Source organism: Saprolegnia diclina (assembly GCF_000281045.1).
Source record: "Saprolegnia diclina VS20 unplaced genomic scaffold supercont1.138, whole genome shotgun sequence".
NCBI classification, from domain to species: domain Eukaryota; phylum Oomycota; class Saprolegniomycetes; order Saprolegniales; family Saprolegniaceae; genus Saprolegnia; species Saprolegnia diclina.
The window spans coordinates 35,949-61,599 of record NW_008246205.1 but is presented as its reverse complement, the minus strand read 5'-3'; the positions used below and the strand labels follow the sequence as shown (position 1 = coordinate 61,599).

Here is a 25,651-nt window from a genome sequence, read left to right as displayed (position 1 = left end):
GTAGAGCACGACGAGCACGACGGCGAACGAAGCGAGTCCGAGCGCGTACGCGTGCAGCCTTTGCAGCCACATTCCCGTCTTTCTACAGTGACGAGAGAGAACGACAATGCACGAAATCAAGATGGTGTTGAAAAGGGTGGTTGTCTAGCGTGTATTTCAAGATGGCGGCGATTTGGGGTTTCACGAAGAAGCTTTTTTGGCCAAGTCGGCATTTGATTGGCTATTAATAATGAATCCAAATGAATAAAACGTATTGATGTTTGTAGCCAATGACAATGTAATTTGACGTGCGGCTGCAACAATGCCTAATATTGGCGTTTTGCCATATTTAGGTAACGAAACCGCCGGACAGCCCGATACATGTGTGATCGTCAACGTTGGCCACCATGCCATAGGATCCCAGACTATCCATACAAACTCGGTTAGCCTTCGTATTCCATGATTTAATGGGTCCCACACGATGATATACACCCCCCCAACACGTCGGTCTACGATCTGTGCAAGTCATTATTGTATTTGCGCTTCGCTGAGACTGATATTCAATGCAACCCCCTTTGCTAAACGAAACTCACGAGATATTAAATTAGATTCATTTAGCATATGGGTCGTCCCATGACTCGTGGGACGACCTCGTAGGATTAGGTGGAATAGAGACCTGGCATTGGTCGATTTTTGGTTAAAGGGCTATGTACTGCCGCAGCTCGGCGGCAAGCGGCCGACGATGCACGCTCGTGTGTGCGACCTCAATCGCTGGCCATGCTTGTCTGTCGTAGTGTGCTAGCCACGCGCGCTTCTATCGCGCGGCGGCCAAGCGAGCGCAACGAGTAGCGTCGTACGAGACGACATTTCCGTCACCGAGCTCGATGAGCTCCCACGTCTTTGCGACCACTACGCGACTACGACTCTCGATGACAGCTTGGAGCGACATTGGCAGCGCGCGATCCCGAAACCCCTAGACCTGGCAACTCTGCGCGGTGCCACACCACACGCGTACAATTGCAGTCACATATCCCATACATTGTTGGATGTAGCATAGCAGTGGCTAATATTGATCGATGTTATCTAATGCTAGTCTTTGACGAAGGCAGCACCATGCCATGCATGTTGCTTGCGCGTCATCGATTGATGCGTTAAAGAAGACTAGGCATCATTGGCTGCTCGATATTTAGAGAATGGGCATTGGCTTATCGATTTTTCGAGATCAGGCATTGGCTGATTGCCAATAAGAGCTGCTTCTTCTTCATTCGCTCGACGGCCGTGGCTGCGCAGGCGGCGGCGCGGGGCTCGTCTGGCTCTTCTGTCGTCGCCCTACGACGCTTGTGGCCGCGGGTGAGGCACTGGACGACACAGTCGGTACAATCTTTCCAGGCGTCGCGGTCGGCGGCAAAGCTACGCAGTTTGTCAAGGCCGTCGGGAGACGCCAGCGACTGAGGCGGCGTCATCGACTGGAGGTCGCGGTGCAGGACGATCGGCAGCGTGATCTTGGTGTGCCCAAGAAACGGGGCGCCTCGGATGGGGCAAAGAAGCGGTCCGCAGCCACGTTGGCCGGGACGTCGCGACCCTGCCAACGCTGGCGGGGGATGATCGTATTCAAACGGTTCGCTGTCGCAGCGTTTGTAGAGCGCGACGTCGGCAAGCGTGTTCGGGTGGAAGATCCAGGGCAGACCACGCAGCTGCCGGTGATGGAAGCTGTCAAGGCCCGCGAGGCTGGTTGGCGTCAGAGGTCACGTGCCGCAGTTGTACAAAAGGACTGGGAGAACGTAGCACTTGTAAAATCCGCACACGGGTGCATTCCGAGTTGAGGCCTCGCCGCATCCAGATCTTCCACATGTTGTTGAACGCCGCTGTCGCTAGTCGCTTCCAGGCGCGCAAATTGGCCGCGTCGTCAAGAAGGCTACCGAGCTTCTTGGTCGTGTACCACGCCAGCGAGGCGGCGTGTGTCGGCACGTCGATATGAATACCAGTGTTTTCTTCCGTCTTGCCTTCATTGAATTTTGTATATGAAATGAAGCTTGAATCGTGATGGTATCACTGCCAGTGGGACGCCCACCACGACGAAGCGGTCATTGATCGCGCCTGTCGATGGTTGAACTCTTCCTTTTTCTTGTCCTCTTCGATTTTAAAAGGCACAAAGTGTCATGTCCCCACATCCTGAAGGGCACTCGCCATTTGCTCGACCTCCCCAAGCTCACGCGCCTCGAAGCACGGTGTTTTGTCGAGCTCAGCGGCCTCCTTCCGTATCTTGCCAAGATGCCGCTGCTGCAAGAGTTCGTGCTCCGACACGGCAGCCTGGAGGTGGCAATGCCTGTGCTCGCGATCACTGACTTGCCGTCCTTGCGGGTGCTGACGCTGGATGACGTCTCGCTGGACGGCGACACTCATCATCTTGATCAGAACCTGGACCAACTTGGACGAGATGTATTGGTTCGACATGAAGATTCCAGGTTTTGGCCCAGAAGACGAACGTTGAGGAGCTGCCACGCGCTCTCGGTTCTGACGCTCAAACCTTGGAGTACTCACTTGAACACATGCGCAAACGAAGGAAGCATGTCTCGCCTCCCATCGTCCCGAATTTCGCGGCGCATTGGACGGTGCCGCCGTCCGCACTCTCACGAGCTCAAAGAGGGTCGTCTTTCTTGCGATTTGGCTGGGGTATCAGCCCATTCTGACGGTCCCCGCCCTGTAGTCATTCGCTACCCCACCCACGTTGCATTTGATGATGGACTGTGTTTCGCATGCAATTCATCGAGGCACTGATTGGTTGGCACCAAAGTTGACTTGTGACCTTTAACGACGATGCGACCTCGATGACGATGTCCTTCTGGGTGGAGCCGTTCGGGCGGGGATCGTAGAAGCGGGCACCAACGGGAGCAAGAAGAGACTGTTGTCCGAATACATTTCGAGGGACAAACCGTCGTCCTTCAAATCGCTTGGTTTGGTCGACGGTAGCCGTTGAGATGCTTGCCATGCTTATCAGTTCCAGCTCGGACCAGCGACTGTCCCATTCACATCGAGGGCCAAGGCGCACTGAGCGTTGACGCCACGCCGTCTTGACTGCTGGTGCTGAGCAATTCCATTTCAGTGCGATCGCAGAGCTGCTTGTAGAGGCGACAAGAGGCAAGCGGTGGCCGCAGACATGTAGTCAACCGGATGGCGGTCATGCTGGTGGCTTGGCAAAGGGCCACAAGGCCGCTCGGTGTCTGCCGATTGACGGAACCATGTCCCGACTGTGACTAGCTAGCCATAATTTGTGCGAGGGCTATTTCGACCAGTACGACTAGAGTCGCCAGTGCCAAGCTGTCATCCGAGGCCGACCTTGCCGCCTTCCTTGCGATCTATGTCGGCCGAAACCTTGCAGTTGTACCGAGGAGCGACCACCCGTTGTCTCTGCTGCTACTGCTGATCTAACATGAAGGTGGGGAGGCGCATGGATGCAGGCTGTTGTTGTATTGAACCAAGTGGCAGCAAAGACATTCTTATGCGAGGATCTCGGTGATGATGCCGGCGGCGAGCGTCGCGCCACGGTCGCGCAGCGTAAAGCGGCCGAGCTGGCGAAAGTCGGCAAAGAGCTCGAGGCAAATGGGCCGCGTGCACGTGATTTGCACGACGGCCGAGCAGTTGCGTGTGATGCAGCGCGGCTTCTTCTTTTCGACTTCGCCCGACTTCTTCAAGAGACTCACGAGCCGCGTAATGTTGACCGGCTCGTCGATGCTGTGGATGTGGAACGTCATGTACGCGCCCTTGACAAGCGGCACTTCGACCCCCGGCATGGTCATGATCTGCGCCTCAAAGCGGCGCACGAGCTAATTCATATTTCCTAACCCTTTGTACTTTAGTGGATAAATCACCTTGATGGGCGACGCGACCGAACAGAGAATGTTGCCGACGCTACATAAAGAAACCGAATTCAACGTAAATACAAAAGAGTCGATCGTAGTACCTCAGTGCACTCGGGTCGATGCCGGTGACGCCCAAATCGACATTGTCGCCAGCCGACGCCATGAGAATCGACCCGCCGTTCTGCTCCATCCCTAACCACAAATGCACTGTCGTTTCAGATACGATAGAGATGTCTACCCTTGACCGTGAGACGGAGACCACCCGGCATCAAGAGCAGCTACATACATCTATAAGGCATCTGCGAGATCTCAAGTCACAAGTACCGTGTCGCCGGTCGAGACGGCGCCCGTATAGATGCGGCCCGACACCGTCTGCCCGAGGCTCATCGACTTGGAGATATCCGAAATCCCCATGCGGAACGGCTTGGTGACCGGGCGCTGGGGCGGGTAAAAGCCATCTAGGCAAATTTGCTTATAAAATTTGGCTGAAACTACATCCAAATCGTACCGATGGCCCCCACGAGCGTCGGGCCCTTGTACCACGCGCAGTCGGTCGCGGGTAGCGGCGCAATGAGGTTTCCACCCGAGAGACCGCTCACCGGCACAAAGCTACAGCATTTCAAAGTGTGAAAATACAAAAAGAATTGAGCAAATATACCGCAACTGGTCAAGCTTGAAGCCCGACTGCTGGAGGAACGCCGTGAGCGTCTCGACGATGAAATCGAAGCGGTCTTTGGCCCAATTGATCTAGACAGCTTAAGAATACGAATATAAAGTTTACGAGGCGGCACCGAATCCATCTTGTTGACAGCGACGATGAGCTGCGTCACGCCGAGGCTGCGCACGAGCAGCGTGTGCTCCTTGGTTTGGCCGTCCTTCATGAACGCGCCTTCAAACTCGCCCGTCGACGCAGGCACAACGAGGACGGCGACATCGGCTTGCGACGCGCCGGCAATCATCTTCGGGATAAAGTCACGGTGCCCCGGGGCATCGAGCAGCGTCACGTGCTTGGTTGCGGTCTGAAAGTACGATGTGCCGACATCCATGGTGACACCGCGCAGGCGCTACGCAACCATGGTAATGAAGCTGCGCCCCGGGGCAGGATAGAGATACCTCTTCCTCGTCGGCGTCCATGACCCACGCAAATGCAAACGACGACTTGCCGGCCTCGCGCGACTGCTTCTCGTACTTGTGCATGACCTGCTTGCTCACGTAGCCGAGGCTGAAGAGGAGGTGGCCCGTGATCGTGCTCTTGCCCGCGTCCACGTGTCCGATCACGACCATGCTGATCTTGTGCTTGGCGTCGGCTTCGGCCGTCATGGCGCCAAGACACTTGTCCTGGCTCGCCTTCTCCGCCTTCTCAAACGCCGCCCGCTCCGTCGGCGTGAGCTGGTAGCCAACGAGTGCCGCGTTCGAGGACGAAGCCACCGGCTGCGCTTCGACCTTCTTGGGTGCTACGCCGTCCATGCAATGAATGATGAATGCGTTCGATGATGGGTATACCCGGTGCGGCCTTGGCCTTGGGCTCGTCGAGGGCGAGCGTCTCGAGGCGCGGGATCACAATCTGCTTGGGTAAGCTCGCGACTGTACAGTGTATCGTTAGAGGTTTTGTGACATGTTGACGACGTGGAGGAAGGGATGCGTACCTGCAGTCATGGACGTCGTCTTCTTCTTGAGCTCCATGAGCGCGATCACCGTCTTATCGACGTCGTAGTTGTTGCTGCGAACTTGCTCGACGAGCGTCGCATGCGGCATGACGCCAACGTCAAACGTGCGCTTGATTTGGTCCAGAATCGGCTGGATGAGCTCTACGAGGCGGCAAATTCGTCGAGAGGAGCATTCATGCTGCCACATGTACCCGAGTCGTCAAAGGCCTCGGTGTCCTTGGGCTGCTGCTCGAGGAAAGAAAAGACAGACTTGGTCGGCGAGTCGCGCCGGTACAGATGAGCCTCTACGGCGTGGCGCTAGTACGAGGCGAGCATGCTGCGATCTTACGCGAGTTGGGCGAGTACGGCTCCTCGTCATAATAGTCCTCGTCGTACTCTACATGGCCGCCGTGGCCTCATGGCTGGCGAGTGCTGGCAGCGCGTACCTTCGTCATCGTACGAGTAGGCGCGGTTGCGGAAGTTGCGGTGGCGGCTCATCTTCGGCTTGTCCCAGCTCGGTCGATCGGAAATGTGCTGCCACAGATCCCAGGTGCAAAAATACGGCAGCTTTAAAAACACGCAATTTAGTTCGCCCGCGAAATGCTGTCCCAGCGCTCGAGGTATTAGCGCAGCCGCTTGGTGCATCGACGTAGAATTACACAGACAAGGATCGCGTAGAGGTTGCCGGCAACGTCGCCTTGCGGCTGTGGCACGGCTGAGGACGCCAGCGGTGCGACACGCTTCGTGAACGCTCTGGAAACTGGTTTATACTGCCAACTTTTCCACGCGTTTAGCGTCTCGAAAGAGTTAGTATCTAATGGCCCGTGGTCTAGTCAGTGGTCTAGTGTACCTTGACGGTGCCAAGCTGCTTGGTCTGTTAAATGAGATCCAACGGATCGACGACCAGGTACAGACTGTCATTCAGTTGAAGTCGGTGGGATCAAGTTACCTCACACATTTTTCATTGCTGGCGCGTTGAGCCAACGTTGATCTACTAGTCGTCAAGGTACCCAAGAGTAAATCGGTCGACCGCATGGAAAGGGATGTCGACGCCCAAGGGATCTCCTTACTGCAGGTCAAGTCGTATTCTATCTCGTACAAAACCCTTGGAGCGTAGACCCATCAGCTTGGTATGGAACCTAAATACATAGTACGTAGAGCCTGCCTCGGTGACGTTTGCCAGTGTGCTTACAGCTCCAGCGGGACGCGCGCCATTGGGTGTTTTTATCCATCGGTGTCCACGAATACCTCTCTATTTGCATATACCTCAACGTTTGATGGGAATAATTATATAATATCAGAGGCTTTCTATTTTTAACCCTCTGAGTTTGGACCAATCGATTTGGGTTGGCGATTTCGGTGGCGCTTACAAGTTGCCAAAGTCCAAGTTATGGCCATCAAAGCAGCGGAGATCGCGCCGGCCGCCTACTCGGAGGGCGCGCGCAGCAGCGTCGTCGCCAAGGCCGACGATCTGAGCTACGACCTCGGCAACCTCGCGGCCTTTGACACGCACCCGTTCAGCGTCAAGAACGCGTCCGACGAGAAGGAGCTCAAGGCGAGCGCGCGCGACAACGTCCAGCTGCTCATCAACCAGATCTTTGAGCTGCCGCGTCAGATGACCGACATGGGCCCGATGGCGCAGCTGCCGACGGGCACGACGGTCATTCCGCGCGAGAAGCCGCTGCCCAAGCCCAAGCCGGAGACGCGCTGGGAAAAGTACGCACGCGAGAAGGGCGTCGACAACAAGAAGAAGGACCGCATGGTCTGGGACGAAGCCAAGCAAGCGTGGGCGCCGCGCTGGGGCTACAAGCGCGCGAACGACGACATGCAGGACTGGGCGGTGCCCGTCAAGAAAAACGACGACCCGTTCGCCGACCCGTGGACCGAGCGCAAGCAGGCCAAGAACGAGCGCGTCCAGAAGAACCTGCGCAACCAGGCCGCCAACGTCAAGCGTGCGGGTGGCATGCAGCCGTCGGTGCCGGTGCCCAAGGCGACGCCTGTCGGCATCCCCGTCGAGATGCTCAACACGTCCGACAAGAAGATGAAGCAGCGCGGCAAGGAGGGCACGAAGGCGGCGCTCCAGAAGGTTCAGTTCTCGACCGCGTCCATGGGCAAGTTCGACAAGATGCGCACGGGCGAGGCCGAGCGCAAGCAGACGGGCAAGCGCAACAAGTTTTTGAGCGTCACGGGCGCCGAGAAGACGGAGAAGGAGCGCTCGATGCATGTGCTCAACCACGTGCTTGGCCGCGAAGAGAACAAGGGCAAGGCCAAGGCCTCGACCGGCGAGGAGGACCCGACCAAGACGAAGAAGCGCAAGCTCAAGAACGTCACCAAGGGCCACGCCAAGCGGGCCAAGACCAAGAGATAGAGAAGCCGCACATGACGTACAAATTAACGACGACGACGATGACGGCGCCGGATTATATAACACACAATTACAATTTTCGTCCCCTACGTCGCAGCTAGGACATGGTACGAGACTGCAAAGGCGTGGGATTATGTGGATTAAGAAGAGACATTCGTGGATCCAACCAGTGGGCTTGGACGCCGTGTCCCTGGTTCGAGTCGGATGCGTCTCTGGAAGATGGAGCACTTTCGTCCACGTGGCACCATAGCGGGATGGTTTCGCCACGTCGAGTCATTCGGCTGCTTCATATCCCTGCGCGCTTTGCGAGTACGACTGCCATGCCGAGCGACGTCGTCCTATGACGGTACGACGGCTCGCATGGCGCGCTTAACCTCAGCCGCCGCCAGCTATAAGATGCATATAAGATCGCCAAGCCTTCAGCGAGGTCATGTACCTGGGACGCACGTGCTGGGTTGAAGGCGACCGATTGGGCGTCGTGGACCGCCGGGACCGCCACCGCCGCCGCCTCCACCGCGGCGACTGGACGAGTACTTGGTGTCAGGCGCCTGTACGTAGCCGCTATGAGATGCCATCGAGGGCCACAAGCAAGGTTGGGATTACCCCGCCAAAGAAGGTCGAGAAGCTACGGTCATCGTTAGGCGCAAGCAACCTAGTGCATGGACACTTACAAGAGCTGGATGATGCTGAGGAGGCCCCAGAACATGTCGGGGAAGATGGACAGGCGCAGCCATGAGCGCTGCTCCACGACCCTACCGCCGGAGATGTAGGCCATGGTCTTGCGCTTCGCTCTGCGTCGCTTGATGAAAACTGCTAGGGCAATGCTAACCGGATATTGAAGGCTACCGGATAATACGCAACCAGCCGGTTCGCCTGTCAGATCTTCCAGGATTGTTATAACTGTGTCAGTCTTAGCTCGTGTTGGATGTGAGTAAGCTGTCCCGCAACATCAGCGCTCGTAGTAGCAACAAGGACACGCCAGAGCCTTTCCTCTAACCGAGCATGACTTGCAGGATGTATACAGGCTGCTCGGTGCCGACGTTCAGGAAATTAGCGACGTCGCACCATCCCCATCTTTGCACTCGGGAGCTGTGTTATAACACTTGTAACATGCCACCCAAGGATATCGTTTTCCAGATCTGCCAGATGGAGGTGGTTCGAGGCTGCGCTGAGGTCGCTTGCAGTGGCCTCAAGTGGCTCTACCTTCTCCACATGTGCTTCATCATCGTCCATCTCACGTACGAAGCAGTCCCGCATGCAGCCAAGGCGGCCTGCCGCCGCAGCTCCCGCGGCCATGTTGTCAAGTATTTGACGTACGATTCTCTCATTACATGAGCGGTTCGCTTAGCTTCATCGTGAGCTCATCAAGACGTCTATCTAGGAGATGCAGTTGGCTTTCGAGGTAGCGCCGGATCGTGGCTTCGTTGCGCCGCCCATTGCCGCGCCTACATGTTTCTTGACCGCAAGTCAATCGAGTCGATGTTTGTACCGTCCATAGTCGGCTTCTGGCACTTGGAGCTTGGCCGCGAGTACGCTCCGCTTCTGGGAAAGCACGTCATGCAGCGCTTGCCACTGCGCTTCGAGCGAGACGCCCCGCGCCACGCTCGATGTGGTATACATGGCGGCCACCGTCAGGAGCGATTTGGGGATTTCGTCGGTGAGCTGGAGGCAAAACTCGGCGGCCGGCGACGCGACGCCCAGCGTCTGCAGCCGCGATGCCATGCGCTTTTGCACGTTGGCGTCAACGGTAGTCTACGATAGACAAGTGACGACGACGGACGCATCGGGCTCAACATACGAGGGATGCAAAGTTGAGGATGACGTGGAGACAGTCGGACGGGTTCTTCTCGAGGACAAAGCCATGGTACAAGAGGTAGATCCAATTGGGCTGGCCGTAGTTTTCAAACACTTGGGCGCCGGCTGCGAACGCCGTCTTGGCCCGCGTCGACGCAAACGCCTCGGTTGGCGCGACGGCCGAGACGCCGCTTTCAAGGACCGTCGAATGGACCGGGCCCTCGCCCAAGCAGTTGACCATGTCCAAGATCGGCACCAAGTGACGCTCGCCACCCCACCAGATGCTCCGCGTGTCCAGGAGAAACCGCGTGTGCGTGTACGCAGCCAAAGAAAAGACGTCTCTCGGGAAGACCTACTTCATCCTCAGCGCCTCACGACCGCATGCATCGAGTACCTCTGGGAACTTGGTCAAGACGACGCGTCGAATGGCGTCGTAGCTCTTGGTCACTTGGTCGCGATACGCTAGTACGAGGCCGCCAAGGTCAGTACCCTCCAAAAGCGCCAGCTCGGCCTCGCTACTCGCCCTCTCAGACGCGGTACTTATTGCGGTATCATGCGTACGTGTAAAAGAGAGGTGTCGCGGGCACCTCATTGAGCGCTGGCAAGAGATCCAAGTACGGAAACCACGCGGACGCGTCGCCAAGCACGTAGCGTTCGTGCATGACATGCAGCAGCAGCTACTGGCGCAATCAGTACTTAGAAGAGAACGACGACGGCCGTACCTCGTGCATTGGATCGCGGCTGCCCGTCGACGAATAGAGCGATCGAAAGACGGGTCCGAGCACAGTGCAGCGCATGGCCGAAGCCACGTCCATGAGCATGAGCGGTGGGATCGCCACATAGATCTCATCGAGGCCAATGTCGTCGGTGGCAAACGCACCAAACCCGAGCAGCGGACCGCTGTACTGCACGCGGATCTTGAGCGACGGAACGTCAAACGAGGTGACCCACTCGTGGAAGCGGGCGAGGCGCGCGGCGACAGCGGTCGTGGCAATCGGGATTTGGAGCGACTTTTTCGGCGCCGGTACATGCGCAACTGGCGGCAGCTGCGTCAAATGCGCTTGCAAACGCAGCAAAAGTTGCTTTTGGCGCGCTCGGTACGCGACGAAGTGGCTACAACACACTCATGCAGAGCGCTTTCTAGAAGAGACAAGCGTACGGGTACGGCGCGCTGCCATCGCTCAGGAGCGCCAAGTCGTCTTGGAGCTGCGTCGGCGATGCCTACATATATTTGTCAGCACCCCACGACTAGGGACTGATAACACGGCGTACCGCGACTTGCTTATGGATGTGAGCGAGGAGCCACTCGGCGTACTTGGTGTCCCGACCTAGCAGCGTGGGCACGTCCACGTGGACGTTGGCACAGGACGCGAGCTGCGTCACGCAGCGCGTCGCTTCGTTTTCGCTCAAGACTACGAGCTGGAGGTAGGCGCTGGCGACTGCACTCGTTGTTCTGCGTCATCTGTACATCATTATTGGTGTCGTTGGTCGATCGCGTACGTGGCGGTGGGCGTAAAGCACGCTTGGAGCATGTCGTCGACGATCTCATCGCTGTACAAGAGCCGGCGAAATGGCGCCTGCAAGGACGGCGGTAGCGCCGATAGCGGCAGAAGGACGTGCACGCAGTCGAATGGGTTGGCGTCCATGAGAAAGCCGTGGTGCACAAAGTAACTATCAAGGTATCAATACCCACGACCGAGAAGCTTGTTGCAACATGTGATTCGGACTGTCGCCATAGTCTTCAAAGAGCTGGTCGAGTGGGCCAACAGCGCGGTCGGCCAAAATGTACATGCCGTCCTTCTCCAAGCGGTGAAAGTCCAGAAAGTGTGCGCCGCCCCGGGCCGCCCGCGCGACCTAAAGCGATTTGCAGCGCGTTTTATACGTCCAACCGAGTTGTACCTCGTGCGGCTTGCCGTTAAACATGTCGGCAAAGGGCACGAGGAGGCGGCGCCCCGAGATTGTGAGGGCGCGGGACGACAGCACTGCATGCGCCCACGTGTGGAGCTCCTAGCCAACATGAAGCTCGTTGATGGCAGGACGCCATGCTTACGAGCGTCGGTAGTGTCCCGAACGGCGCGAAGAAGCGCGCCAGCGTCGACTCGAGCGTCGCAAAGCTGGCGCGGAGGGCGGCTTGGCGTGCGCGAATGGTCTGGACAAGACCGGGATCCTATTCGTTGATATATGACGAGGCTGTCATTGGAGCAATGAGGGTCGACCTGCAACTCGAGTAGCGCAGCGTCCGGCGCTTCCATGGGCAGCGCAATTTCGGTCGGTAAAACCTACTTCCATTGCATCACACTTGGTGTCACAGAGGCGTACGTACCGCAAGGTACGGCGCCCACTTGGACTTTGGCCCCTTGAGCTTTTCGTAGACCAAGAAGGTCGCGAGCACGTCGTTGTCGGAAGACAGGGCGGTCACTTTCTTTCGCATCGCTTTCGGCAGCGCGTTCAAGGCCACGTCGCGACCGCTACGCAAGCAAGTCAGCGTCCTCTTCGTATCGACGACGACTACATGATGATGTCGCTGGGCACGAAGAGCACTTGGTCGTTGGCATGGATCGTGGCGGTGGCTTGGAGGCCGAGGCCCATCCCCTCGAACGGCGCAAGACGCACGTGCGTCGCGAGGCCGCCGTGGGCGCGGAACCACGCCTCAAAGGCGTCAATGCGGCTGGGTAGGCTCGTGCCAAGGCCATAGAGCGGACCGTAGTAGGCGACCGCGATGGCCACGGCGGCAGCCACGTACGTCCAGAGCGCGTGGTAGCGTGCGCGGCCCTTATTTCGGTGCAGCAGCGCGGTGCGATCCATTGGAATGTACGGACGACGTGGCGTTTCGAAGGATGGAAGATCGCAACTTGGATCTTCTCAGAATCCTGTGGCATGAGCTTCAACATGGGTGCGTCGGGCGCTGTAGTATTGCGGCGCGAGGAGTCGGGAGACGTGACAGACAAATAGCCTAGTGTTTTAATCAATCTACTACTGTCTACTTGTTGTACTAATTAAAGAGAAGATAGAAACACCGACGAATTTACATCTTGTTCATCGAGGCGACGTCGACCGACTGCACGTCGTCCTCGAACTGCTCGATGGCTTCCGTGATGTCGTCCAACAAGACAAGTTCGTCAATAATGATACACTGGACGAGGAGCTTCTTGATGCCGAAGGCAACCGGGACGAGCTTGTGGCCCTCACCCCACGAGAGGCCGTTGACTTCGAGGGCCTTGATCTTGATGGCAAGCGCCTCAAGGTCGGTCTCGGCTTCCCAGGGCTTGACCTCAATCACGACCTGCGAGCGCTCAATCGGCTTGGCCTTCTCCTTCTTCGAGGCCTTGGCAGCGTCGGCGCGCTTCTTGGCGGCGGCCTTGGCGGCCTCGTCCTCCTCCTCGTCGTCGTCGCCCCACATGTCATCATCATCGTCATCGGCGGGCTTGGCAGCCTTGGGCGTGGCGGCCTTAGGCGTGGCGGGCTTGGCGGCGGCCGGGGCAGCAGCCTTGGGCGCGTACGCGGCACGGCCGAGCTTGGCGGCGATGTGCACATACCAGCGGTAGACGTTGGGGTACTTGGAGGCGTCCGGCGCGCTCGAGAGCTTGGCGAACGTGGTGCTATCGGCGGCCGAGAACTGGAAGCCCTCGAGGTACGAGCGCGCCGTGAGGAAGCCGTTGAGCTTCTTGAGGCCGCCGTCGGTGTGCACGTCGTTGAACTGCATGGTAATGTGAGTGTCTGAAAGTCAATTCCCAAATGCAATCCCAAGGAATTTGAGCGGATGGCCAAGGAAACGCGAGTTTTATTTGAGGTACCTTCCATTCTATACAATTTCGCAGCCTGTCTTCATGTGGGTATCCTTGCGACAGAAAAGTCCGAGATTCCCCTGAATGGCTGGCCACAGATATCCGAGCCGCAGCCCTAGCCACAAACCGGCGCGTTTGTGTCCGCGGCAGTTATTCGTCCGGATACGTCTATAAAGCGCACCCATATGTGACAATGCGGTGCGGCTTTGGCGCTACCTGCGACGGTCGCTCATCCCCTTCCGATGAAGGCAGCGTGCTGGGCCGGTGCGATTGCACCACGCGGCTGCCCGCGACGTACGACGGACAATGCGAGAATGCGATAACGCCATTGGCCAAGAGCGAGGGATGTCCGTGGAAATCTGGCCTCTGCGGGAGAGTCGCATCTGGGTGCGCCTTTGGAAATCTTCTCGAAATTCGATGTGAAAACTTCGATTTCGCTGGCTTCGAAATTGGCGACCGCAGCTTCGAGCGCATGAGTTCAAGGGCCCTTGGAAATGATTTCGCGCATCTGCAGCAGGTACCGACGGGACGACGGGCGGACGACGCATGCGAGACGCATGCTTCGTCGTCTCCGAGGCTACATGCACGGGCTCGGGCCTCATCGCCGCTCCATAGGACAATGCAGAGATCGAGCGCTCGATGCTCGCCCAAGAGGTACGCGTCAATCCCGTCTGCGATCCATGGCATGCAACACTGCATGTAGGTCGAAGCACTACGCACACGCTTAGGACTGCGCCAAGTCGACGTGTCCAAGGAGTGTGGCGTGAACGCGTCGATGCTCTCGCAGTGGATGCTTGGTCGGTACAAGGGCAACATTGCCCGCATCAACGGCCTCATGGAGGGCTGGCTCGTCTCCCGACGCGGTGGCAAGCCGCTGGACAAGACGAATATGACTCAGCACGCGCATTTAAGTCGCTTGTCCAACTTGGATGGCATGGACCATCTACAGCGCCAACAGCTCAAGCGGTCGGTACACCATGTTGGCGTCGTGGCGATCTCATGGCGTGTGCTGGGCGTAGGAAACCTGCCGTCCAGATGGACCTGTACCCACTCTACAAGTACCCGAAGACGATGAACGCGTCCGATGCGTCCTTGATACCGATCCGACTCGACGTCGACGTCGACGGCTACCGCTACATTGACGCCTTCTTGCTCAGCACGTACGCCTCCCTCCCTTCTCTAAAGTCTTCTCATGCTCGTTGATGGCATCAGAAACGAGTCCGACTACACGTACGAGACGCTTTCGTCGTCGCTCATCAAGGACCTCGACTTGCCCGACTGTTTCTACGCCCCGATCATCGAGTCCATCAAGGCGCAGGTGGCGGCCGCGACCAAGTACCTTCCGTGGTCCAGCGTCGTCAAGTCCGAGGCGCTCTACCGCATCTACATCAAGCTCCGCATCAACGATACAATTCTCCTCGACACGTTCGAGTGGGACCTCCATAACCCGAGTAACGACCCGGAGCAGTTTGCCCGCGTCTTTTGTAGCGAAATGGTACTTACGCGCTATCTACCTCGATCCTTCATTTAATATGTTGTAGGGACTTTGCGGCGAATTCGAGCTCGCGATTGCCATGTCGATTCGGGACCAGCTCCAGCAGTACGCCAAGGGCCACCTCGAACAGCAGAAGGACCAAGCGAGTCGGCTGCCGCCTGTCGCCCAGCCGCTCCGTGACATGGACGACGCCAAGCTCTGGGAACCCAAAATCCGCTACGTCCTGGCCGACGACGTACCTGTCCTGGAACGCGAGGTAGACATCGCCATGGCATACTGGGATACTCAAACATCCTCAGGACTTTAAGCGGATGCGACCGACGTCGATGCCGGCGCCGCAGCCCATGCTGCCGTACTTCCCGGTCAAGCCCATGTCGTACTTCAACAACGCGACGCCGTCCGTGATGGCCAAGCCCAATCGCCCGCCCAAGCCCGTCAATACCTTTCTCATCTTTTGCCGGCAGTGGCGCAAGAAGCTCATGGCGCAGAACCCGACCGCAAGCGCGAAAGAAGCCTCCAAGCTCCTCGGCGACATGTGGCAAAAACTCACCGAGGCCCAGCGTGCGAGCTACCAGCCGCTCGCGGACAAGGAGAACGCCCAGCGCATGCTCGAATGGAAGCGCAAGGAAGGCGACAAGCTACCGGCCGGCGACTTTAGCACCGCGGTCTCGCAAGTGGGCACGGTGACGCCGCATGTACCGGCGGCGTTTGCGGGCACACCGGTCTCGAGCGCGGGCACGGCAGCGGCGTCGGCGTCGCCAAGCGATGCGCTGGACGAGCTCGAAGGCGAGAACGATCTCGACGACGACGATGAGAACGAAGAAGAGGACGACGACGTAGACGACGAAGACGACGACGATGACGAATAGCCACGCAGACCGTATATATAGTAGAAGTAGACGCCGGAAGCATGCTAGATGAAGAGGAGGATGATGTCATCACATGAGGTCTTTCATGTCCACGTCCAGATCATCGTCGTCGTCGGTGGGCGCTGCCACGGGCGGCGCCGTCTGCCATCGGCTTTGGTAGTAGTGGCCTTCGAGCTCAAATAGCGCGGACGCCACGTCCGTCGAGAGATGCATGATCGAGATGTCGACGTCGTCGCACTTCTCCTTGAGCGCTTCGCACGTCGCGTCGACCTTTTGGTTGATGCCCTCAAAGTCGTTGAGCGTCAAGCTGAGCTTGAGCTCGGCCACGAGCTTGAGCAACGACTCGCTGGCCTGGACGAGGGTCGTGGCATACACCGCGCTCTGCAGCGCCTGGCGCGTCGTCTGCGTCCGGTCCTTGACTTTGCTCGAGGTCACGAGGCCCTTGAAGTTCTCGACAAGCTTCTCCACGTTGTTGTCGAGGCGCTGCCGGTACTCCTCCGCCATGCTGCTCCTCTTGTCTCTGGTCTGTGGTGCGCGGTGGCAACTGCCCTTTTTTAACATGCTTTATTAAAAAATATTAAAAAGCTTTTCTTAATAGCCGGTATGTCATATCGCTTATAGCGATGCGACCATAAGGCTGGGCTCGCGAAGCGACTCCAATCGTGCGGGTAAGATGTGCGACGAGCTCTTGGGTCTTGAAGCTATGCTAAGGACGCTGCAAGGAGTGACGTCGTGGAGCTTCGTGTCTGGGAAGGGGCACTCTGTTAGTTTCGGACTTGTCCTCGGATCCGAATTTCGCTCGGCTTCGTGCTGGCTTGCGATTGGCCGGATCGCATACTTGCTTGCGGCCGGAACAGCTCACGAGCATGAACGACCCCTTGGAATGGTACTACGAGATCCCGGTGATCAGCCGGCTGTACCTCACGGGCGCCTTCCTCACGACGGCGGCGTGCGCGCTCGAGCTCATCTCGCCCTTCTCGCTCTACTTCAACTTCAACCTCATCTTCTACCGCGGCCAAGTGTGGCGGCTTCTGACCAACTTCCTCTTCTTTGGCCTCTTTAGCCTCGACTTTCTCTTCCACATGTACTTCCTGTAAGTGCTATACCCTCGCATGAGCTATGTCTCATGGCCATGTAGCGTCCGCTACTCGCGCATGCTCGAAGAAGGTTCGTTCCGCGGGCGGACGGCCGACTTTCTCTACATGATCCTCTTTGGCGCCGCCTTTATGATCGTACTGCGCTCCATGCGCCTGGCCAATTGCAGCTCATCTGTGCTGCGTTCGTAGCTCGTGGCGCCGTTTGTGAGCGTGCACTTTCTCGGGTCGTCGCTCACGTTCATGATGGTGTACATCTGGGGCCGCCGTAACGAGCACACGCGTCTGAGCTTTCTCGGGCTCTTCCCGTTCACGGCGCCATACCTTCCATGGGTCCTCCTCCTCTTCTCGATGGTGCTCGGCAACAGCGCGACGATCGACTTGATTGGTATCGTCGTCGGCCACATCTACTACTTCTTTGAAGGTACACCACCCTCACTTGGGGCTTGGCCTGACCGAGACTGTAGACGTCTACCCGACGATCGCCGACATCCGCGGCTGGCGCGTCCGCCGCGTGCTCAAGACGCCTGCCTTTGTGTACGCATCTCTCGGTGTTGTAACGTGACTGCTCATTTTGCCGCAGGAAATTCCTCTGCAACCCGCATGCGTTCACGATGGGCCAGCCGAATGTCATCAACGACGTGCCGGTCGAGAACGTTGGCGCGGACGGCCACTTGCACCACGAGTAGCAGCGTCATCCTATCGACGTTGGATGATAATCCACTGCGTATTCCTATCTAACTGCGTCCTGCACTCGCCCTCGCCAGAATGGTTGGCTTGCTACGACGATAGACATCTTGAGACGCACTCGGTGAACCGCGTGTTTCATCAGGCAGAACACAAAGGTCCTAACAGCACTACGACGCGGTCGCTTGGTGCAGCGACGCCGTTGGTAAGGTACAATCCCAATGACAGGCCAGGTTCAAAGCGAGACCGCCAAGTCGATTTCTCTCACAAACCGCGTCCCCTTCTCTTTTGGTCGGTGGAGAGCTTGGGTCAGTTGCCAACTTGCTGTCTTCTTGCCGATACCAATGGTGCGCTTGGTGCAACGTGCATTTTCCGTCGACACGACCGAAAACCCTTTTGCTGTACAAGCAACCCGCAATGACTTGGCGACGCTCCAGCGGACGCTCGCAGCGAGAAGCGACGCGTGGCATTCGCTCCAAGCCGACATGCAAGCCCAACTCGACCAGCTCGAGGCGCGTCTTGCTGCCCTCGAGACGCCACGGAACCCCCGAGAGGTAACCAAGCTTCGGCAGTTTAGCCTCTCTTCCGACTTGTCCTCGGACGACAGCGACGCGGTGGCGTTGATCCGGCAGCGTCTCGCACCGATGTACGTTGCTGGTGACGGGCTTCCGTTGCCAGCGCAAGCGTCGGACGAAGATGAAGACGCACATCGAGGTCGGCAACGAATGCGTCGCACGCGCAAGCCAACGACGAGGCAGCTCCGGGAGGCGAGCGTGCAGGCGAAAAGGACGGACGATCACGCAAACCTGCTTTGGGCCAATGACGACTTGAACGCCGACGCGACATTGAGCGACAAGTGGCCTACGCATGGACGGGCCTCTGCAAAGCTAATGGGAGCTACAACGATTGGTAAATGACTCTACATGCTACTGCAGTTGCTCTGATGACAGATTGTACAAGGATGCATGTTTTTCATAGTGAGACGTTGTGTGCACACTCGGCCTAGCGCCTGTTGGCGCTATAGCGCATGTCCGGGGTGCCATCGGCCTTCGTAGGGCCACTCGGTGCACTGCTGGGCGCTGGGGTTGCGCGGACGCTGTTGCTGCTGCTGCTAGCCGCGGATCGGTTCGCAGCATACCGCATGTCGGGAGTCCCGTCCAGTCGAACAGGCCCAGGCGGCCCGGGGGAGCTAGTGCTGGATGCACGGTTCGCAGCATACCGCATGTCTGGTGCGCCGTCCTTCCGAGTGGGGCCTGATGCCATTGGCGCAGGTGGGGGGCTCGTTGCCGCCTTGCGAGTGGCTGGCTTGGAACCAGAGTTGGGGCTGCGCGTGCTTGGATCCGTGGCTGGTTGTGCCTCCGTCTTGGCTGCAGACCGTCTGTCAAGCTTGCCGTCTTTACGCCGTGGCCCCACTTCAACGTCCGCTGCTTGTCCCGTGATGGGCGACCCGTCGTCGATTTTGCCGTCTTCACGCACGACGACCAGGCCGCGCTGCACGGCGGCGCAGCGGCGATCGACTTTGCCGCTTGTGGTGAAGTACAAATCGCCCGTGCGCACAAGGTTCTTGAGCGCCGCGAATGTCGCTGCTGGCGCTTTTAAGTCTCTAGTCGCACGTTGCTTCCGAGAAAGACGACAGCACCGCGCGGTACGCGCTGCAGCGCTGGTCTACGGTCCCGTCGTCCTTGAGCGTGAGGTCGCCACTGCGAACGGCAGCGCACCGCTTGTCGATGCGACCATCCGCCGTGCGCAAAAGGAGTCCATCCTTTTCCAACCGCTGCAACACATGCCCTTCGAACGCGTCCTTGGTCGCGTCATCAAGGGCGGCGGCCGAGGTGTGGTCAGCACTGCGGCGCGCGGCGAGTTCAATATAATCACCGAGACACCCGTGGCTTCGTCCGTTACGGACGCATACGCAGCTCGCAGCGCGTCGTAGGCCCAGCCTAATTCGCCCAAAGTCCTTTCAATGTGCTGCCACGCATTCACGAGCTTGGAAAGGCCGTGCCCCGAGGCAATCGCCGGCTCGTCGTTCATGACGCAGGCGGCGACGAGGCGCTCGTTGATCTTGTTCTTGATGGCTAGCAACGGCCGCCAGTTGGAGCGGTGGCGCAGGGCTTGTTGAATCGGGACGATCTCGGTGAGAAAGTCAGGGAGCGGCTGGCCATTACGGTGTCGCCGGAGCACCTCCTTCACGACCACGTCCTTGGCGACCTCGACGTCAAAGTAGTGGGACTTGTTGTACGTTGGCGGGAGTTTCGGGCCGCGGAGGGATTTGCGGAGGTCCTCTGTCTTGATCGACGCCTGCGTCGGGTCGGCGCAGAAGGCTTCGTACGCCACTTGGGCCTTGGTCTTCTTAGCACTCCCGCCGCCTTGAATCACCGCCATCTCGTCGTCATCCTGTGACCACCAAGTGCTCGTATCGACGGGTTGCGGCGTCGCGGGGTTGGCGTCAAATTCCGCTGGCGGGGGCGGCGTGGCGATCTCTGCCTCTGTAGTATCATCGAACGCGGTGCCATAGCTGTCGTCGGTGGCGAAATGCCCTTGCGCCTGCATCGTTGGGCGCGGCTCGTTGCAGAGATTGCACGCCATCGCGTACGCTTCGTAGTGCACAGTACACTTGGCACAAGCCCACGACTCGACGCTCGTCGGCGAGTTGAGGACTTTGCGCGGATCGGGACTCGCACACATGACGCAGTACAAACTGTCAACGTTCTTGGCCCCGCAGCCATTGCACTCCCACGCTGCCGTCGACGCCATGGTGAAAGAAACAATGCTCACAGCAGGCCATCAAGCGGTTTCTGGTCCTCTCCAACTGCCGCAGCGAGCCAATCACGATGGCAACGCTACTGCCGCTGGTAACATTTTAGCGGTCTCAAAACGGGCTACGGTTGTGGCGACGAGTGTCTGTTAACCACGGGTTATCTTAAGATGTCAGACCTAATGTACGCGTCTTTGACGACTGCACGCATAGACAATGAAACGAGGCGACAACTCCACGTGTGGTTCCCAGTAGTTGAGGAGGTGGTGCAAGGGTCGATGGAAGATGAAGCTGTGGTCCATCGTCGCAGCTGCTTGTTTTGTGATGACCGTAGCTGGATCTTGGCCAATGCAATCTCAGAAGCGGCGTCAAGATACGCGATGCGCGTGCGAAGCAGCTCAGATTCAGGCGAGACATTGAAGATGTTAGCCCAGTAGGTATCGCAGTCCTTGACATCTCTAGCTGGTATCCGGTGTCCGAGCAGTGTGAACGGCCAGTGGAGCTTCCGACACGAAGTCGCTTTGGCGAGGCCATCAGCGCCCAAAGCGGACATTTCTCACACCATCGTAGCACGTTCAATCAGCGGAAGAGTGTATTCGTATGTAGTTGAAGTTCTTTTGCTTTACGCAGTGTCGTCGGACAACACCGCCTCTGCGCGCTTGGAGCCAAACGCGTACTTGTCGCCCTTGGCATGCACCTCGTCGAGACACATCTACGAGTCAATGTTCCATCAACCTTTTGCAATCGTACATCAACCAAGTCGTCTACCATGAGCGTCATGATCTGGTGCATGAGCAGCCACGGCTTGGCCTCCGGTGCGCGCCACGTTTTGCTCGCGAGACGCACCTCGAGCGCCATGTCCTACATCCCACCCAAAAGTCCTAATCAAGGTTACAAGACTGCCGTAGTACCTTGAGCTGGTCGGCGGTCGGCACGTTGGCCCGTCGCTCGCTTTCGCAGACGACCACGGGCGGCACTTGCGGGTACGCCGGCGTCACCTCCACAAACACGTTGACGCGGCCTAGGACCCATGAGTCGTCGCTTCAGATAGCGTCTCAATTCGTACAGCGGTCGTGTTCGAGGACGGCGCGAAAGTAGCTGTTCTCAGCGTGTAACGTCGCAAAGGCGTCGGTCGGCCGCACGTTTGCCGTCCACTTGAGTAGCGTCGTCTTGCGCGCCTTGGGCAACACCGCCGCCAGCGACGCATGCGCCTCGACACGTCGCGCCGCGAGACAATCCGAGAGCGCCAGCAGCGCGACACGACTCTCGTAGCGCTCGGCAAGCTACCAATAAGATAGAACTAGTTGATTTCGCTGCATGTCGTCGCAAGTACCGTGGTCAAAACGCAGCGGATAGAAGGCTCAGGACGCGTGGGCTCGGACCGACGCTGGAAGGCGAGTCCGCAGATCCATTGCGCCCAGAGATAGGGCCGCGCGGGCGCATCGGCGGGAAAGTCCATGTCGACTTCGTGGCCGTCTTCGGTTACAAGGGCGTACGAAGCAGCGACGTTGGGCTGCACGTCGCCCGCGTCTTTAGCGAACAGGTTGTGCAGCAGGTGCGGATACGCCGGCGTCTAATACAACGTAGTGCGCTTCGTATACCAAGCGTCAGTACCTCGACGGTGACGATACCGAGCACCGGAAGATAGATAAAGCGAACGCTCAACGGCGACGCCGACGACCCTGTCGGTGGCAAAAGCTACCATCAACAAGGGTTAGAGTGCTTGTAGAGTGGAGAAGAAACGTACCTCGAGCTCGACGGCCTTGGGTGCGACGCTGTAGGCTTCCGCCGACTGCACGACGGCCGAGCTAGTTGAAGCTGCGGACGCGGGTGCCGGTGACGCTACGGCCGGCGACGGCGACCGAGACACGAGCGGCGCTGTCTTTTGGCGCTTGGACGCGCGTTCGTCCACCTCGGGCACCGGCGTCGTCCGTTCTAAGCACTTTAAATAGTGTACGAGGCACATGGAACCGATGTACATACCACGGACGCCGCGCGAGCTGACCTTGGTCGAGGACGACGACGTCGCTTGGGCCGGCGCGATGCGCAGCCGCATGGACCCCGCACCTACAGAGGTAGCATGAGCACGACGCTAGAGTAGTGGGCGCTACCCATGGCCTGCGTGTAGGCTTCGAGCTCGCAGTAGAGCGTGTAGAGCGCCGACGGAAGTTCCTTGGCGTCGTGCTGGCGCGTGACGTCCATCGTTGTCACTGGGATCGAGAGCAGAGCTTGGAGCGGCTCGCTTGCCTGTTGGAGAGTTAGGACGCTGTGGGCAACCAGAACGTACCTTTTCGATCGCGGCGATCTCGGCAGGCAGCGACTCCAAGAAAGCTCGCTTCTCGACGACGGCTTCGTCGAGAGTTGCAACCTTGGCGTGCAGCTGGCGCTGTTGCTCTTGGACTCTACATAGTCAATGTTGGAACAGGCAGAAGCGTTGAGGAAGTGTACTCTTCGCGGGCTTCCTTCTCGGTTTCCAAGCGGAGAAGGTGCTCGGCATGCATGTCGGGGTCGCCCGTCACGGGCAGCTGGCCTTCCGGGAACTCGATCTTGTCCATCTCCTTCATTCTAGCACAGATCGCTGGTTGAGCTGGACGCAGATCGTACTTCACTACGTACGGGAAGCCGCGGCAGCGCTTGATTTCGCGCAGCAAGTGGTCCTTCTCGTACATGAGGTTCTGGAGCTTGAGGTGGTGCGCTTCGACGAGATCCTTTTGGTCGGCCACGCGCTTGCGCCAAGCCTCGGTCTCGAGGAAGGTATCGCGCGTCGAGCTCTTGATCTTCTGCAGCAGGAGGAGCGCTCGGGCCACGCGAGGGCTAATGTCCTAGTCGACAAGCGAGCATGAGGTCTGAGATACGTGGCAGCACCACAGATCATTACGCTGTCATTTGCGTCGATGAGCTTGGGCAGGAGGGTACGGAGCTCCTGGCTCGCTGCCTTGAGCTGGCCCACCGACGTCGACGGGCTCTGACGGTCCATGGTGTAAGTAGAAGCGTATGTGGGATTGGTTGAAAAGAATATATTTTGCACCAATCAAACGCTGTTCTTAATGGCCTGTGATTGGCAAATAAGCCAAAAAATGAACGCGGTGATTGGCGCATTTGGAGTCAGTCGCTTCCACGAGGTACTATAGTCGGACGCGGTTGAAGAAGTGGGTCAATCAACTATAGTCGGCCGTGGTTGAAGAAGCGGCCACGTTGCCTTTCGCGTTGCAGAACCCACTCGTGAGTACGCCGACACCGACAGCGCTAATTCGCAACATGCTTCCGGGCCAAAGATTTTCGCGCGCGTCCATCAACGACGTCGCTCTCGCGAACTTTGCGGATGACAAGATGGGGGTACCGTCGTCGTAGCACCGGGTGCCACGAGCACCATGCGCAACTTTCGAGTTGCAAGTCGACCCGCTGCGAGTGGGTCCTATAGTGCTCATTCGCTGAAATGGTAGAATTGACGCCATTGTCAGGACCACGGCGATGGGAGCAAGGTGTGAGTCCACCCGGCTCCATCGCGACGTGTATGACAACGACGACCAAGCGCAACAAACCCCAAGTTCGGAGTACGTCGTGTGTTGTCTCGTCCGGACGTGCTCATCGTTCTCATGTCCTAGGGCTCGAAGCGTACCTGCGACAACACCTCGGCGGGGGAATCTCCACCGCAAGCGATTCGGCGCATCTCGGCGCTTGCACCGAGCACCTCGGCCAAGCGCTCGGCCAAGCGCGCGATACTGCAGGGTTACATGCCTCAACCTCCGCCGCACCAAGGACACTACGACGCAGACCGACCTCATGCTCAAGCTGCGCCACCAGTCTGCCCATGGCAAGGTTCAGCACCGCCATCTCCATGCGATCTCGAAGCGCATCGCGAAGGCGAAGCTTCCCGACACCGCGTCGCCGACCGACTTTGGCAACAACCCCGGAAGAGCGTCGAGACCGTGCTCCGTTGCAAGCTGACCAGCGATAGGTGGCAGACGCTCGTCGCCATCTACGAAGCTGGTGACCAACGGTACACCAACTGTGTTTTGGTTCGTGCGCTTCTTGGTTCAAATGGTATTAGATACGGGCCGAGCGATTCGGGACCGCCGGTGATGGGACGTTCATTTGGCGCGTAGCGAGTGCAACTGACCGTAATCTGTAGAACCGCCGACCAAGTACCGCTACAACAAAGCCAAGAATGCGCCCGGCCGTCGCATACGGCTTGGATGTCTTGTCCTGCTCCGAACCTCTTCGGCGGCATGTCCAGCACGATCGAGGACCTCGACACAAGAACTACGTACTAGTAGTGCTTTCATACTTAACCAACTAATACATTTAACTCTTTTCTCAACACAAACGACGCGCGTGCTTGGCGCCAGAGAAGACATTGGTCACTCGCCATAGGCATGCTCTTGCTGTTGAATGCATGGCTGGGAGATCCCTCTGCAGCGCCAACTACGAGAAAGACACTTGCCTCCTGGCGCTCACTGCGGTGGTGTCAGTAATGTGGTGGACATGCGAGCCAGTGTCGACCATTGGTTGCGTGTTGCGGTCTCTATCGCACTCTAGGCCGCCGGCATGGATTCCTCGCTCGACAAGATCAACCAAAGGGAACCTTTTCAGGCAGGCGGCAATACCAAGAAGACGCGCTCCTCGACGTCGATCTCACAGTCGTTTGCCGCAGAAGGAGCGCTTACGCAGGGGCTAATGTCCTCGTCGCCAAGCGAGCATGATGTCCGTGATACGCAAGGGATATATACCCTACCCTCCCTCCTACTAGTACGTATCAATGGCATGTAGCATCGTGTGTGGGATTGGCTGAAAAGAGTATCAGTTGCGCCAATCAAACGCTGTTCTTGGCAAATGAGCCACGGCAAGTGGGCGGTGATTGGCCAATTTGGAATGAATACATCCCACAATCTATTCAAGTCGCGCCAAACGACTAACTACAACGACAGCACTCTCGTACACCCAAGCGCAAGGCTCATGCACCCGAAGAATGTCCATATGCGAGGTACCAGTTTTGGTGAAGTCATGGCGTATCATGTGCGAACAATGTCGTGGTATACGACGACAGTCAGACGCAACTCGGGTTGAAGTTGCGTGGAGTTAGTCTAGTCGCTTCGTTAGTCGAACGCAGTTGTGAAACGACCCATTTTGCTTTTCACGTTGCAGGCCGCGGACCTCACGAGCATGGCGTACGTCTTGCGCTGTCTCGTCCATGCGATCTCACGGATCATGTCCTAGGATGATGAAGCGCGCCCATGACAGCAGCTCGACGGGGGGATCGCCCCCGCGCGTGCTTCAGCGCACCTCGGAGACGACGTCAAGCATCCCGGCCAAGCGCACCGA

At 58.1% G+C, this 25,651-nt stretch overlaps 9 protein-coding genes across 9 annotated transcripts; 3 read left to right on the top strand and 6 right to left on the bottom strand.

Annotated features, from left to right (window-relative positions):
- Positions 1–3,429: 3,429 nt before the first annotated feature.
- SDRG_16610 (hypothetical protein) lies at positions 3,430–5,983 on the bottom strand (the record flags this gene model as incomplete). Its single annotated transcript, XM_008622826.1, has 14 exons — positions 3,430–3,803; positions 3,849–3,888; positions 3,941–4,031; positions 4,078–4,117; positions 4,164–4,297; positions 4,348–4,448; positions 4,498–4,586; positions 4,631–4,903; positions 4,953–5,293; positions 5,343–5,423; positions 5,486–5,647; positions 5,698–5,790; positions 5,835–5,882; positions 5,932–5,983. 14 exons carry the CDS (start codon positions 5,981–5,983, stop codon positions 3,477–3,479), a joined length of 1,872 nt encoding a protein of 623 aa, XP_008621048.1. The 3' UTR covers positions 3,430–3,476.
- Positions 5,984–6,834: 851 nt separating this feature from the next.
- Positions 6,835–7,988, top strand: SDRG_16609 (hypothetical protein). Its single transcript, XM_008622825.1, has one exon. The coding sequence runs from the start codon at positions 6,876–6,878 to the stop codon at positions 7,851–7,853; it is 978 nt and encodes a 325-aa protein (XP_008621047.1). The 5' UTR covers positions 6,835–6,875; the 3' UTR covers positions 7,854–7,988.
- Positions 7,989–8,225: 237 nt separating this feature from the next.
- Positions 8,226–12,476, bottom strand: SDRG_16608 (hypothetical protein; the record flags this gene model as incomplete). Its single annotated transcript, XM_008622824.1, has 19 exons — positions 12,157–12,476; positions 11,968–12,112; positions 11,861–11,923; positions 11,695–11,811; positions 11,544–11,651; positions 11,359–11,498; positions 11,145–11,315; positions 10,917–11,097; positions 10,804–10,865; positions 10,367–10,757; positions 10,206–10,321; positions 10,063–10,159; positions 9,649–9,996; positions 9,340–9,602; positions 9,182–9,295; positions 8,522–8,602; positions 8,454–8,475; positions 8,287–8,398; positions 8,226–8,239 (listed from the first exon to the last, which is right to left on the bottom strand). Exons 1-19 carry the CDS (start codon positions 12,447–12,449, stop codon positions 8,226–8,228), a joined length of 2,838 nt encoding a protein of 945 aa, XP_008621046.1. The 5' UTR covers positions 12,450–12,476.
- A 106-nt stretch (positions 12,477–12,582) lies between these two features.
- SDRG_16607 (hypothetical protein) lies at positions 12,583–13,787 on the bottom strand. Its single transcript, XM_008622823.1, has 2 exons — positions 13,646–13,787; positions 12,583–13,597 (listed from the first exon to the last, which is right to left on the bottom strand). The coding sequence occupies exon 2, from the start codon at positions 13,345–13,347 to the stop codon at positions 12,670–12,672; it is 678 nt and encodes a 225-aa protein (XP_008621045.1). The 5' UTR covers positions 13,348–13,597; positions 13,646–13,787; the 3' UTR covers positions 12,583–12,669.
- Positions 13,788–13,901: 114 nt separating this feature from the next.
- SDRG_16606 (hypothetical protein) lies at positions 13,902–15,793 on the top strand (the record flags this gene model as incomplete). Its single annotated transcript, XM_008622822.1, has 7 exons — positions 13,902–13,946; positions 14,045–14,083; positions 14,133–14,395; positions 14,449–14,589; positions 14,642–14,924; positions 14,971–15,180; positions 15,224–15,793. The coding sequence occupies 7 exons, from the start codon at positions 13,902–13,904 to the stop codon at positions 15,791–15,793; spliced, it is 1,551 nt and encodes a 516-aa protein (XP_008621044.1).
- Positions 15,762–16,366, bottom strand: SDRG_16605 (hypothetical protein). Its single transcript, XM_008622821.1, has one exon. It carries the CDS (start codon positions 16,352–16,354, stop codon positions 15,863–15,865), a length of 492 nt encoding a protein of 163 aa, XP_008621043.1. The 5' UTR covers positions 16,355–16,366; the 3' UTR covers positions 15,762–15,862.
- A 69-nt stretch (positions 16,367–16,435) lies between these two features.
- Positions 16,436–17,628, top strand: SDRG_16604 (hypothetical protein). Its single transcript, XM_008622820.1, has 6 exons — positions 16,436–16,461; positions 16,505–16,886; positions 16,932–17,025; positions 17,080–17,311; positions 17,355–17,424; positions 17,471–17,628. Exons 2-6 carry the CDS (start codon positions 16,660–16,662, stop codon positions 17,574–17,576), a joined length of 729 nt encoding a protein of 242 aa, XP_008621042.1. The 5' UTR covers positions 16,436–16,461; positions 16,505–16,659; the 3' UTR covers positions 17,577–17,628.
- A 1,549-nt stretch (positions 17,629–19,177) lies between these two features.
- Positions 19,178–20,328, bottom strand: SDRG_16603 (hypothetical protein; the record flags this gene model as incomplete). The annotated part of the gene is made up of 2 exons (XM_008622819.1): positions 19,178–19,418; positions 19,481–20,328. 2 exons carry the CDS (start codon positions 20,326–20,328, stop codon positions 19,178–19,180), a joined length of 1,089 nt encoding a protein of 362 aa, XP_008621041.1.
- A 568-nt stretch (positions 20,329–20,896) lies between these two features.
- On the bottom strand, positions 20,897–23,322 carry SDRG_16602 (hypothetical protein). Its single transcript, XM_008622818.1, has 13 exons — positions 23,208–23,322; positions 22,946–23,151; positions 22,778–22,894; positions 22,617–22,731; positions 22,441–22,576; positions 22,313–22,396; positions 22,077–22,264; positions 21,944–22,027; positions 21,663–21,902; positions 21,396–21,612; positions 21,241–21,350; positions 21,098–21,190; positions 20,897–21,041 (listed from the first exon to the last, which is right to left on the bottom strand). Exons 1-13 carry the CDS (start codon positions 23,304–23,306, stop codon positions 20,952–20,954), a joined length of 1,779 nt encoding a protein of 592 aa, XP_008621040.1. The 5' UTR covers positions 23,307–23,322; the 3' UTR covers positions 20,897–20,951.
- Between the last annotated feature and the right edge of the window lie 2,329 nt (positions 23,323–25,651).